At 37.8% G+C, this 11511-nt stretch overlaps 1 protein-coding gene across 1 annotated transcript; it reads left to right on the top strand.

Moving 5' to 3' along the window:
* Positions 1 to 939: 939 nt before the first annotated feature.
* Positions 940 to 6138, top strand: trmt112 (tRNA methyltransferase activator subunit 11-2). Its single transcript, XM_051918549.1, has 4 exons — positions 940 to 1171; positions 1577 to 1678; positions 1826 to 1918; positions 5780 to 6138. Exons 1-4 carry the CDS (start codon positions 1097 to 1099, stop codon positions 5876 to 5878), a joined length of 369 nt encoding a protein of 122 aa, XP_051774509.1. The 5' UTR covers positions 940 to 1096; the 3' UTR covers positions 5879 to 6138.
* The last annotated feature ends 5373 nt before the right edge of the window (positions 6139 to 11511 follow it).

Raw genomic sequence — 11511 nt, 5'->3', positions numbered from 1 at the left:
ATGTAGCTGCTCTGTGCCCCATTGACAAGGTGATTTTTTTGTTTGTTTTATGATATGAATATGAACATTGTTGCCGTGCATAGTCTAAAACCAACATGTTATATGAGTTTAACCCCCAGTTTCAAAGACAAGGCTTAAGCTAGTCCTGAACTAAAATGCATGTTTGAGCTGTTTGAACTGAAAGTAACTTGCAGTGACATTTCTTAAAATATGTCGGAGCCATTGTTTTGTCTCAAGATGCACATCAGTGATGTGTTATTCTAGGGTATGTTTATAAAAGCTACTTAAATACCTTAATTGAACTAAGGCCTAATCCTGGCTTAGTCTAAGACATGTCTGTGAAACCGGGCCATAATGGTATAAAATATACAATAAAGTAGGGGGGAAAGTAAAAATGGGGTAAAATGTCTTAGTTGGAGTCTACCACTAAATATCCCATTATAGTTCTTTCAGCAAAAAAAATGCTGTAAAACAGTTATAAAAGACAATTTGAATTAACAGTGAATGTCAAAAGTGTTATACAACGATATCAAATCCTTGTTTTATACATCAAATATTGTAATTTGTCATTTTAAACAGTTTAGTACACTTGAAAACATTTTGGCCCTGCCTGACGATCTGCCTTCATAATTCTGCCGATTCTTGCCTGACAGTATGCCAGTGTTTACTTGTTACTCAACAGCTATTATTAAAAATTTAATTAAATTTTAGTTCGGAGCACAGAATTCACAAACATTGTGATCATTTAACACGGTTTTGAACGGGAAGTTTGAAATCAACATTCAGAACCACCAGAGAAACTCGTTTGTGTAATTGTAGTTTGAACACAACAACTCACTCACTAAGATATAGTCACATATTATTAGCAATTTCTACACAACGATTTAAAAAAAAAAATCTAGTCAGCTCTGAATTCACATCACAAGCGGAACCAAATACACCCCACTCTGTTTCTCAGGGAGCTTGTTTTAGCGGTTGCACGCAGTCATTGCGATAAACGCATGTGGTTGTTATGCTTATGTTTGTAATTCAACGCTTCTGTAATCATCAAACTTTCGTGTTTTGTTCCTGAAATATATCGCCAAATACTGCCGAAATGAAGCTGTTAACGCATAACATGTTAACATCACATGTGAAAGGTGTGGTTAAAGGATACCCACTTATTATCAAGGTGAGATTGACGCGCAGTGTTTTCATTACTGGTTAGAGTTTATTTATCAGATAGACAGATACACATAAATACAATATGCAGCAGTAATTTATTAGCACTTAAAAGCTTTTTCTGCGAACTCACCGCTCAGAATTCAAAGTTACAGAGAAGCTACTACATTTGTATGTTCATGTAACTTTTTTACCATAAAGATTTTTGGTTAAAATTAAGTGACTAATCGCTGTTTTGAAGTAGTCCTGCAGTGTGACAAATGTTAAATGTCGTCTTTGAATTACCATGAGCTCATAACAACTGTTTAAATGCAAAAAGTTATCAAATGGATAGAAAAAATGTTGAATTTAGAGCATGTCACACTACTGTCACTGACAAATCTGAGTCTTGTTCTGTCTTGGCTCATGAATGAAGGCAACAGAAGTGAAAGTGAATGAGTTGGAGTTCAATGCTCAGTTTGTGAGCCGGATGATTCCTAAGCTGGAGTGGAGCGCCTTGATCCAGGCAGCAGAATGGGTGAGTGAAGTTGGGTGAATTTGCACAACCTTCCAGTAAGTACTGTTTAGAAAGCAGGAGGTTTTTTATCTATGCATGATATAGTCGTATGGGCTGATATTAGCGTTTGTCCCATTGCACCATTAAGCTTATATGTGTTTTTAACAGCTTGGACAATCTCAGGACCTGCCCAGCACACTCATACCAAACTATGAAAATGATGAGGAGTTTCTGCGCAAAGTTCACAGGGTTCTTCTGGAGGTGAGACACATCAGATGAACAACCTATTTGAAAGAACCTGGTTTATTAGACTCATAGAAAGTCATGAATATTTTCTTAATGTAGTTTCTTACGGACCATTTTCACATTTCTGAGGCTCTCAGAAGCGGAAGTCGTCATAGTTGGGTAAACTTCAGAAACTACAACAAATTTAATTTGCATTTCCACTTGCCCCAATAGCAAAGGAAAAAAATCTGCAATAGCATTTATCTGACTTTCCAAAAGAGGAAAACAATATCAAGAAATTGATTATGTTGGTCAGAAGAAACACTAGAAACACTTTCGGAAATGTTAATGTCAATACACAAAGTACAGCGTTATACAGTCATGGCCAAATGTTTCGGCAGTGACAAATTTTGTGTTTCACAAAGTTTGCTGCTTCAGTTGTTGCGGTGTTGATTCACATTGTTTCTAGGTTATTGTGCAGAGTGACCAGATGCATTTAACTTTATCACAAAAACCCAAATTTCACTGTTTTTTGGCCCTTGCACAAAATCACCAGCTAACATCATATCATCAGCACATATGAAAGTGTGAACAAGTACTAGTCAGGTAAATCACTCTGTCTTTCTGATTGGAGCAGACTGATTGCTATAAAAGAAGGGAAGAAGTGCTTCCAATCATTGTGTTCTTGTGTTTGCAATAGTTACCTCCATTGCAGCCATCATTGCTTTGCATCAAAATGGCCTCACATGCAAGAAAATTGCTGCAAACAATTTTGCACCTGTAAGAACCATTTACCAGATCATCAAGAACTTCAAAGTGAGAGGTTCAATTGCAGTGAAGAAGGCTTCAGGATCCGTGTTGCCAACTGCTTTCAATTGAAAGTAGCTAAAACTGGTAGCTAAATGTCACTACAACCCCAAATCAGAAAAAGTTGGTACAGTATGGAAAACACAAATAAAAAAAAAAGTAGTGATTTCTAAATTTACTTTGACTTGTATTTCATTGCAGACAATACAACAGCACATTATTTAATGTGTTCCTCATGATTTTTATTGTCATTTATTTAAAAAAAAAAATTCCTATTTTGGTTCTTGCAACACATTTAAAAAAAAAAAGTTGGAACAGTAAAGCATTTACCACTTTGTAATGTTGCCATTCCTTTTCACAACACTTAGACGTTTAGGGACTGAAGACACCAAGTGATGAAGTGTTTCAGGTGTAATTTTGTCCCGTTCTTGCTGCAAACAAGTCTTAAGGTGGGCAACAGTATGGGGTCTTCGTTGTCGCATTTTGCGCTTCAAAATGCGCCACACATTCTCTATTGGAGACAGGTCGGGACTGCAGGCAGGCCAGTCAAGTACCTGTATCCTCTTCTTCCGCAGCCAGGACTTTGTAATGTGTGCAGAATGTGGTTTTGCATTATCTTGTTGAAATATGCATGGACGTCCCTGGAAAAGATGTCTTCTTGAAGGCAGCATATTGTGCTCCAATCTCTATGTACTTTTCAGCATTAATGGTGCCATCACAGAAGTGCAAGTTACCTTTGCCAAGGGCACTGACACAACCCCATACCATGACAGACCCTGGCTTTTGGACTTGTTGCTGGTAACAGTCTGGATGATCCTTTTCTTCTTTGGTCCGGAGCACACGGCGTCCATTTCTCCCCAAAAATACCTGAAATACTGATTCATCTGACCACAGTACACGTTTCCACTGTGTGATGGTCCATCCTAGATGCCTCCGAGCCCAGAGAAGTCAACGGCGCTTCTGGACACTGTTAACATAGGGCTTCCTTTTGGCACAGTACAGTTTTAACTGGCATTTGTGGATGTAACTACGTATTGTGGTACTTGACGAAGGTTTGCCAAAGTAGTCCTGAGCCCATGTGGTGATAACGCTTATAGATGAATGACGATTCTTGATGCAGTGCCGCCTGAGGGATCGGAGATCACGGTTGTTCAGCTTAGGCTTGCGCCCTTGTCCTTTACGCACTGAAATTCCTCCACATTCCTTGAATCTTTTAATTATGTTATGCACAGTTGAAGGTGCAATAAGCAAATGTCTTCCTATCTTTCTTTGAGGAACATTGTTTTTAAACATTTCAATAGTTTTCGCACATATTTGTTGGCAAACTGGCAATCCTTGGCCCATCTTTGCTCCTAAAGGACTAGACCTTTCTTGGATGCTGCTTTTGTACCAAATCATAATTACAATCACCTGTTGACATCACCTGTTTCAAATCACATCATTATTTAACCAATTTACTGGTTACTAGCCCTAAATTGCTCCTGTCCCAACCTTTTTTGGAATGTGTTGCAGGTCTGAATGACAGGAAAGGATGTATATTTACAAATGAAATTAAGCTGACCAGACAAAACATGAAATATTTTGTTCACATTGTCTGCAATGAAATACAAGTCAAAGTAAATTTAGAAATCACTACTTTCTTTTTTTATTTGTGTTTTCCATACTGTCCCAACTTTTTCTGATTTGGGGTTGTAGATATCATAATGACAAATTCATTGAGCTATATAAATATGAATATAGATCAGTGGGCAAAATAAGAATCTAGATAAGTTTGTCCAAGAAGTTGCTAGATTTGTCCCTAAACTTTTGAAAAAAGTCTCAAAAGGGGCGGGGAAGTCACTAAATCTAGTGACAAAATCGCTAAATTGGCAACACTGCAGGATGTCCTAGCGTGTCCAGCAAGTGCCAGGACCATGTCCTCCTGAGGAGTTGCTACTGAATCATGTCATCACCAGTGCAGAGCCGCTCATTATTGGCAGCAGGCGGGTGTGAGTGAATCTGCAGCACAGTGAGGCCAAGACTTTTGGACAACGCCCTGGTATCAAGAAGGGCAGCAAAGAAGCCACTTCCCTCCAAGAAAACATCAAGGACAGACTGAAATTACAGAAGTACAAGGATTGGACCGTTAAGTTATTTTCTCTAATGAAGATCCCTTCCGACTGTTTGGGAAAATCGATTGTCCAGAGAAGAAAAGGTGAACGCTACTGTGAGTCCTGTGTCGTGCCGGCAGTGAAGCATCCTGAGACCATCCATGTGTGGGCTTACTTTTCATGCAAGCGAGTGGGCTTTTACAATTCTGCCCCAAAATCACTGCCAGGAATAAAGAATGGTATCAAAATATCCTGCAAGAGCAACTTCTCCCAACCATCCAGGAGCAATTTGGTTATGATCCATGCATTTTCCAGCATAATGGAGCACCATGTCACAAGGCAAGAGTCATGATGAAATGGCTCATAGATCATTACATTGAAATGTTGGATCCGTGGCCAGACAACTCCCTGAATATTAAAACCATAGAGAACCTGTGTCAATCCTCAAAAAGAGAGTAGACAAGCAGAAGTCAGGATTTGGCCCAGAAGCTGCCAGAGTTACAGGTTATGAAGAAGGGTCAACACTGTAAATATTCCCTCTTTGCATATATTGAATGTTTTGCTAATAAAAAGCCTTTAAAATGTGAGAATTGTTTATTATTGTACAATGTGAAAAAAATCTACAAATACTGAAGCAGCAAACTTTGTGAAAAAAATTGTCACTGCCAGAACTTTTAGCAATGACTGTACATGTACGTTAATTTTTTTTAAAATTTAAAAATAAAAATTTTTAAAATATAAAAAACTGGATTTACAATGTTAATAACTGTGGAAGTGCATCACAGTCTGTGAACTGGGTCCATTATTCAAAATACAGCACAAGCTCATATTTTCACACTTCTTTTTAACAGATTAAAACTAGATTTGTTCCTCATATTTTGTGCCATTTTCTGTGATTGATTTGCTCTGTACAAACCCATTTTCACATAAACATTAAAGGTTTTATTTAATGAACTTTGCTGAAGTGAGTTAGTGCCAATAACGTGTTCTCTCTTCACAGGTTGAGGTTATAGAGGGATGTTTACAGTGTCCTGAATCTGGCAGGGAGTTTCCCATCTCCAAAGGAGTTCCCAACATGTTACTCGATGAAGGCGAGTAGATCAAGCTGCTGCATGCATCCTAGAAGAAGAGCTCTAGACTGTTTATTGGACCCAAATGTTTATTTTAGATATCTGGAGTGCCGTTTTCTTCAGAGGAGGATGGAAAAAACACCATAATCCACTAGTTATTCTGATTTACACAGTCATGTTCAATGTCTCTCTGCAGTTGGTTACTATGAGAATTTACATTCTGTTGTTTCTGTCATTGTATGTTGTGCTTTGTAAAATATTAAATAAATTTGTATTAATTTACTCTTAATTTGTACATTTAATTAAGTGTAGAATTATCTTCTATTACCCATTGGTGTGACCTCCAAATAATAATCTTGTGTATGTGTGTAATAAATATATATACAGGTGCTGGTCATATAATTAGAATATCATCAAAAAGTTCATTTTTTTATTATAAATTATTTTTAAAAATGAAACTTTCATATATTCTAGATTCCCTACATGTAAAGTAAAACATTTCAAAGTTTTTTTTTTTAATTTTGATGATTAGAGCGTACAGCTCATGAAAGTCCAAAATCCAGTATTTCAAAATATTAGAATATTTCCTAAGATCAATCAAAAAATGGATTTGCAAAACAGAAAAGTTCAAGTTCTTTAAAGTATGTTCTTTTGTGCACTCAATACTTGATCGGCAGGACATATTGCAGCAAATGACTTGCTCCTAGCACAAATTACAGCATCAGTGAAGTGTGGCATGGAAGTGATCAGCCTGTGGCACTGCTGAGGCACTATTGAGCCTTCAGATCATCTGTATATTGTTGGATCGACTGTTTCTCATCTTTCTCTTGAAAATATCCCATAGATTCAGGTCAGGCATATTGGCTGGCCAATAAAGCACAGTAATATCATGCTCAGCAAACCACTTGGAAGTGGTTTTTGCACTGTGGGCAGGTGCTAAAGTCCTGCTGGAAAAGGAAATCAGCATCTCCATAAAGCTTGTCAGCAGATGGAAGCATAAAGTACTCCAAAATCTCCTGGAAGATGGCTGCATTGACTTTGCACTTGATAAAACACAATGGACCAACACCAGCAGACGTCACGGCCCCCCCAAATCATTATTGACTTCAGAAACTTCACACTAGACTTCAAGCAGCTTGGATTCTGTGCCTCTCCAGTTTTCCTTCATACTCTGGGACCATGATTTCAACATGAAATGCAAAATTTACTTTTATCTGAAAAGAGGACTTTCGACCACTGTTCACTGTCCAGTTCTTTTTCTCCTTAGCCCAGGTAAGATGCTTCTGACGTTGTCTCTGGTTCAGAAGTGGCTTGGTAGTCCTTTTCCTGAAGATGTCTGAGTGTGGTGACTCTTGATGCGCTGACTCCGGCTTCATTCTACTCATTGTGAAGCTCTCCCAAGTGTTTGAATTGGCTTTACTTGACAGTATTCTCAAGCTTGCGGTCATCCCTGTTGCTTGTGCACCTTTGCCTACCCAATTTCTTCCTTCCAGTCAACTTTGCATTTAATATGCTTTGATATACACTCTGTAAACAGCCACCCCATTCAGTAATGACCTTCTGTGACTTATTCTCTTTGTGGAGGGTGTCAATGATTGTCTCCTGGACCATTGCCAAGTCAGCAGTCTTCCCCATTAGTGTGGTTTCAAAGAACAAAAGATACCCGGAATTTATACTGTAGGGATGGTCATTTAATGAAACTCAAATGTAAATATTCTAATATTTTGAGATACTGGATTTTGGACTTTCATGAGCTGTACGCTCTAATCAACAAATTAAAAAAAAAAAACTTTTGAAATGTTTTACTTTACATGTAGGGAATCTAGAATATATGAAAGTTTCATTTTTTAAAATAATTTACAATAAAAAAATGAACTTTTTCACGATATTCTAATTATATGACCAGCACCTGTATATATAATATCTCATCTACACCTCATCTACTCAAATACAACCCAGTGTCATGTGACTCGTTAGTGTTACAAGGTCTCAGGTGTGAATGGGGAGCAGGTGTGTTAAATTTGGTGTTATTGCTCTCACTCTCATACTGGTCACTGGAAGTTCAACATGGCACCTCATGGCAAAGAACTCTGAGGATCTGAAAAAAAGAATTGTTGCTCTACATAAAGATGGCGTAGGCTATAAGAAGATTGCCAAGACCCTGAAACTGAGCTGCAGCACGGTGGCCAAGACCATACAGCGGTTTAACAGGACAGGTTCCACTCAGAACAGGCCTCGCCATGGTCGACCAAAGAAGCTGAGTGCACGTGCTCAGCGTCATATCCAGAGGTTGTGTTTGGGAAATAGATGTATGATTGCTGCAGAGGTTGAAGGGGTGGGGGGTCAGCCTGTCAGTGCTCAGACCATACGCCATACACTGCATCAAATTGGTCTGCATGGCTGTCGTCCCAGAAGGAAGCCCGCAAACAGTTTGCTGAGGACAAGCAGACTAAGGACATGGATTACTGGAACCATGTCCTGTGGTCTGATGACACCAAGATAAACTTATTTGGTTCAGATGGTGTCAAGCGTGTGTGGCGGCAACCAGGTGAGGAGTACAAAGACAAGTGTGTCTTGCCTACAGTCAAGCATGGTGGTGGGAGTGTCATGGTCTGGGGCTGCATGAGTGCTGCCGGCACTGGGGAGCTACAGTTCATTGAGGGAACCATGAATGCCAACAGTGCATGATCCCCTCCCTTCAGAGACTGGGCCACAGGGCAGTATTCCAACATGATAACGACCCCAAACACACCTCCAAGACGACCACTGCCTTGCTAAAGAAGCTGAGGGTAAAGGTGATGGACTGGCCAAGCATGTCTCCAGACCTAAACCCTATTGAGCATCTGTGGGGCATCCTCAAACAGAAGGTGGAGGAGCACAAGGTCTCTAACATCCACCAGCTCCGTGATGTCGTCATGGAGGAGTGGAAGAGGACTCCAGTGGCAACCTGTGAAGCTCTGGTGAACTCCATGCCCAAGAGGGTTAAGGCAGTGCTGGAAAATAATGGTGGCCACACAAAATATTGACACTTTGGGCCCAATTTGGACATTTTCACTTAGGAGTGTACTCACTTTTGTGGCCAGCGGTTTAGACATTAATGGCTGTGTGTTGAGTTATTTTGAGGGGACAGCAAATTTACACCGTTATACAAGCTGTACACTCACTACATTGTAGCAAAGTGTCATTTCTTCAGTGTTGTCACATGAAAAGATATAATAAAATATTTACAGAAATGTGAGGGGTGTACTCACTTCTGTGAGATACTGTATATATATATATATATGTATATAGAGAGAGATAGATGAATGGACATTTTATTGTAATGTTTGTTTCAATATTTGCTCATATCAATTTCATATGAAATAATGCTGATTGGTCTCTAAATTGTGAGGTTTTTATATAGACCCGATGTGTTTTATATTCACATTTAATCAGCGTCTTAAAATTTACCATAGTTTTTTTTTTTTTTTTACATGATAATACTATACGTAAATTTATGTATCATGGAATTCTTTGAAGTACTTTAGAATACCATAAAAATTCCATACTGTGATTATAGTAATCATTCAGTACCATAGCATTACTATTTGATATCAGCTCTGTGCTTGCTTTGGGATTATCTAGGTCAGCTGTAGTAGTTTCTTGGAACAAACTGTGCCAAAGACTTTCATATCGCACAGAAAGCTCTCAGAGCAAGATGACGTGGCAAGGCAGGGACTATATTTAGTTTATGGGAGGTTGAAGGAAAGAAACGGGATAAGCTGTTTTCGAGGTCTCTATTTTTAAATCTTATATTGCAATACCGCAACTAACCACCAGAGCGGCCTTTCATCCATCCGCGGCCGCCTGATGGCGCTCTAGACTCCGCATCCACGTCAGATTATTACACGTTTCCTCCGATTCGGTGTCTGAGATCAAACGTTGAATTCATGTTTTAACAAGAAAATAGTTGGAATGATTAAAAAAAAAAAAATCCAGCCCTCTGGTGTCTCTTTTTTGGGGGGTTTCCTAATACGTCGTTTCTCCAAGGCTTTTGGTGTCTTATACCTTCTGCCTTCACTTGAAGTTCAATTACAGCCCTCTCGGCCAAACTATAATAATGTCATAATGGAGAGGTGGAGAGAGCAGCTACAAAGCTGTTTTTGAAAGATTAACGATCATGTAGATGCTGAACTATAATTAAAAATGAGAAGAAAGATAGGGAGTGGAAGTAAAGGAAGGAAGGGTGTACCTAAAATGAAAGGATGGGAAAGCTTAGATTGAGGCCTTGTATATCTATCATTTCTCTCCAGGAAACAAAATGGAAGGTGAAATTAATATCCAGTAAATCTATTTTAAATGTGTCCAGTGGGTCTTTTTTAAAATGGGTCTGTTAAATGCATGATGGAAAATATTGGATTAGAAAAGCACATTGTCTTATTTCCAAGGTAAACAATTTAAGAAACAGTCGGTCAGTAATTTCATCCTGCAGTGGTGGATATTTGACTATTTGTAAAGATTTTTGGGAAACACTGTTGCCAAAGAAAGATTCCAAAAAAGTGTCACCATTGTTATGCAATAAAAGCGTCTGGAAAAGGCCGTCTGTGAGAAAAACTGACATAACATTTTACAGGAAAACTGCTAAATAGACTTCTGCGGCTTTGTTTTGGTGACTTTTTATAACAATACCAAACATTATTACTTTATTATATTATTTATATAATGCTTAACAGGGTTATCTATTAAGTTATTTAAAATGCATTAAACATGTTCAAACAAACAAGTAAATAAAAATAACACCTTTTCTATGAAGAACGTGTTTTATATTTCTGGATCAGTAATTTGGATATTTTTGTGGGGATTAAATGTCCAGATTGTGTAACTGTCTGGAGATATTAAAAAAAAAAAAAAACTCATTAAAAGGCTAAAATTCTTGAAAAAGAAAATGTTTATATATAAGTTTGAAATATTTAATTATTTCTTACACAAACATAAGGTGATTCAGTTTTAAGTAGTGCTGTCAAATCAATTAACCACGACTAATCACATCTGACATCAAAGTTTGTTAATATGTGTTTATATATATATATATATATATATATATAGATATATATATAGATATACATCTGTGTGTGTGCAGACACAGATATAATACACACACAGATATATATCTATAAATTTGTTACAAACATTTATGTTAGATGCGATCAATCGATTTGACAGCACTACTTTTAAAAACCTTTTAATGTTTGAAAATGTTTTGTTGACCAAATCAAAGTCAGTGTGGCATTACCAAGATGCATGAAGCCATTTTGTTGCTGTGCATGAAAATCATAAAAAAAAGAGATATTTTGAATATATTTTGTCCTTATTTTTATAACAAGTCATATATTTTAAGGTGAAACGGAGCAACCCTAACAAAACTAATCATTAATGACTCAAAAAGTATTCTCGTCGCTTCACAACATTACGATTGAACCACTGTAGTCACATGAACTGTTTTAAATATGTCTTAAGTAGCTTTCTGGGCTATCTAAGTGTTAATTGTCTTGCTGGCGATGCAGGCCTCACTGAGCCATCGGATTTCATCAAAAATATCTTAATTTGTGTTCCGAAGATGAACAAAGGTCTTACAAGTGTGGGACGACATGAGGGTGAGTAATAAATGACAGAATTTTCATTT

Source organism: Ctenopharyngodon idella, chromosome 14, assembly GCF_019924925.1.
Source record: "Ctenopharyngodon idella isolate HZGC_01 chromosome 14, HZGC01, whole genome shotgun sequence".
Taxonomy (NCBI): domain Eukaryota; kingdom Metazoa; phylum Chordata; class Actinopteri; order Cypriniformes; family Xenocyprididae; genus Ctenopharyngodon; species Ctenopharyngodon idella.
This window is presented reverse-complemented; position numbering and strand designations above follow the sequence as displayed.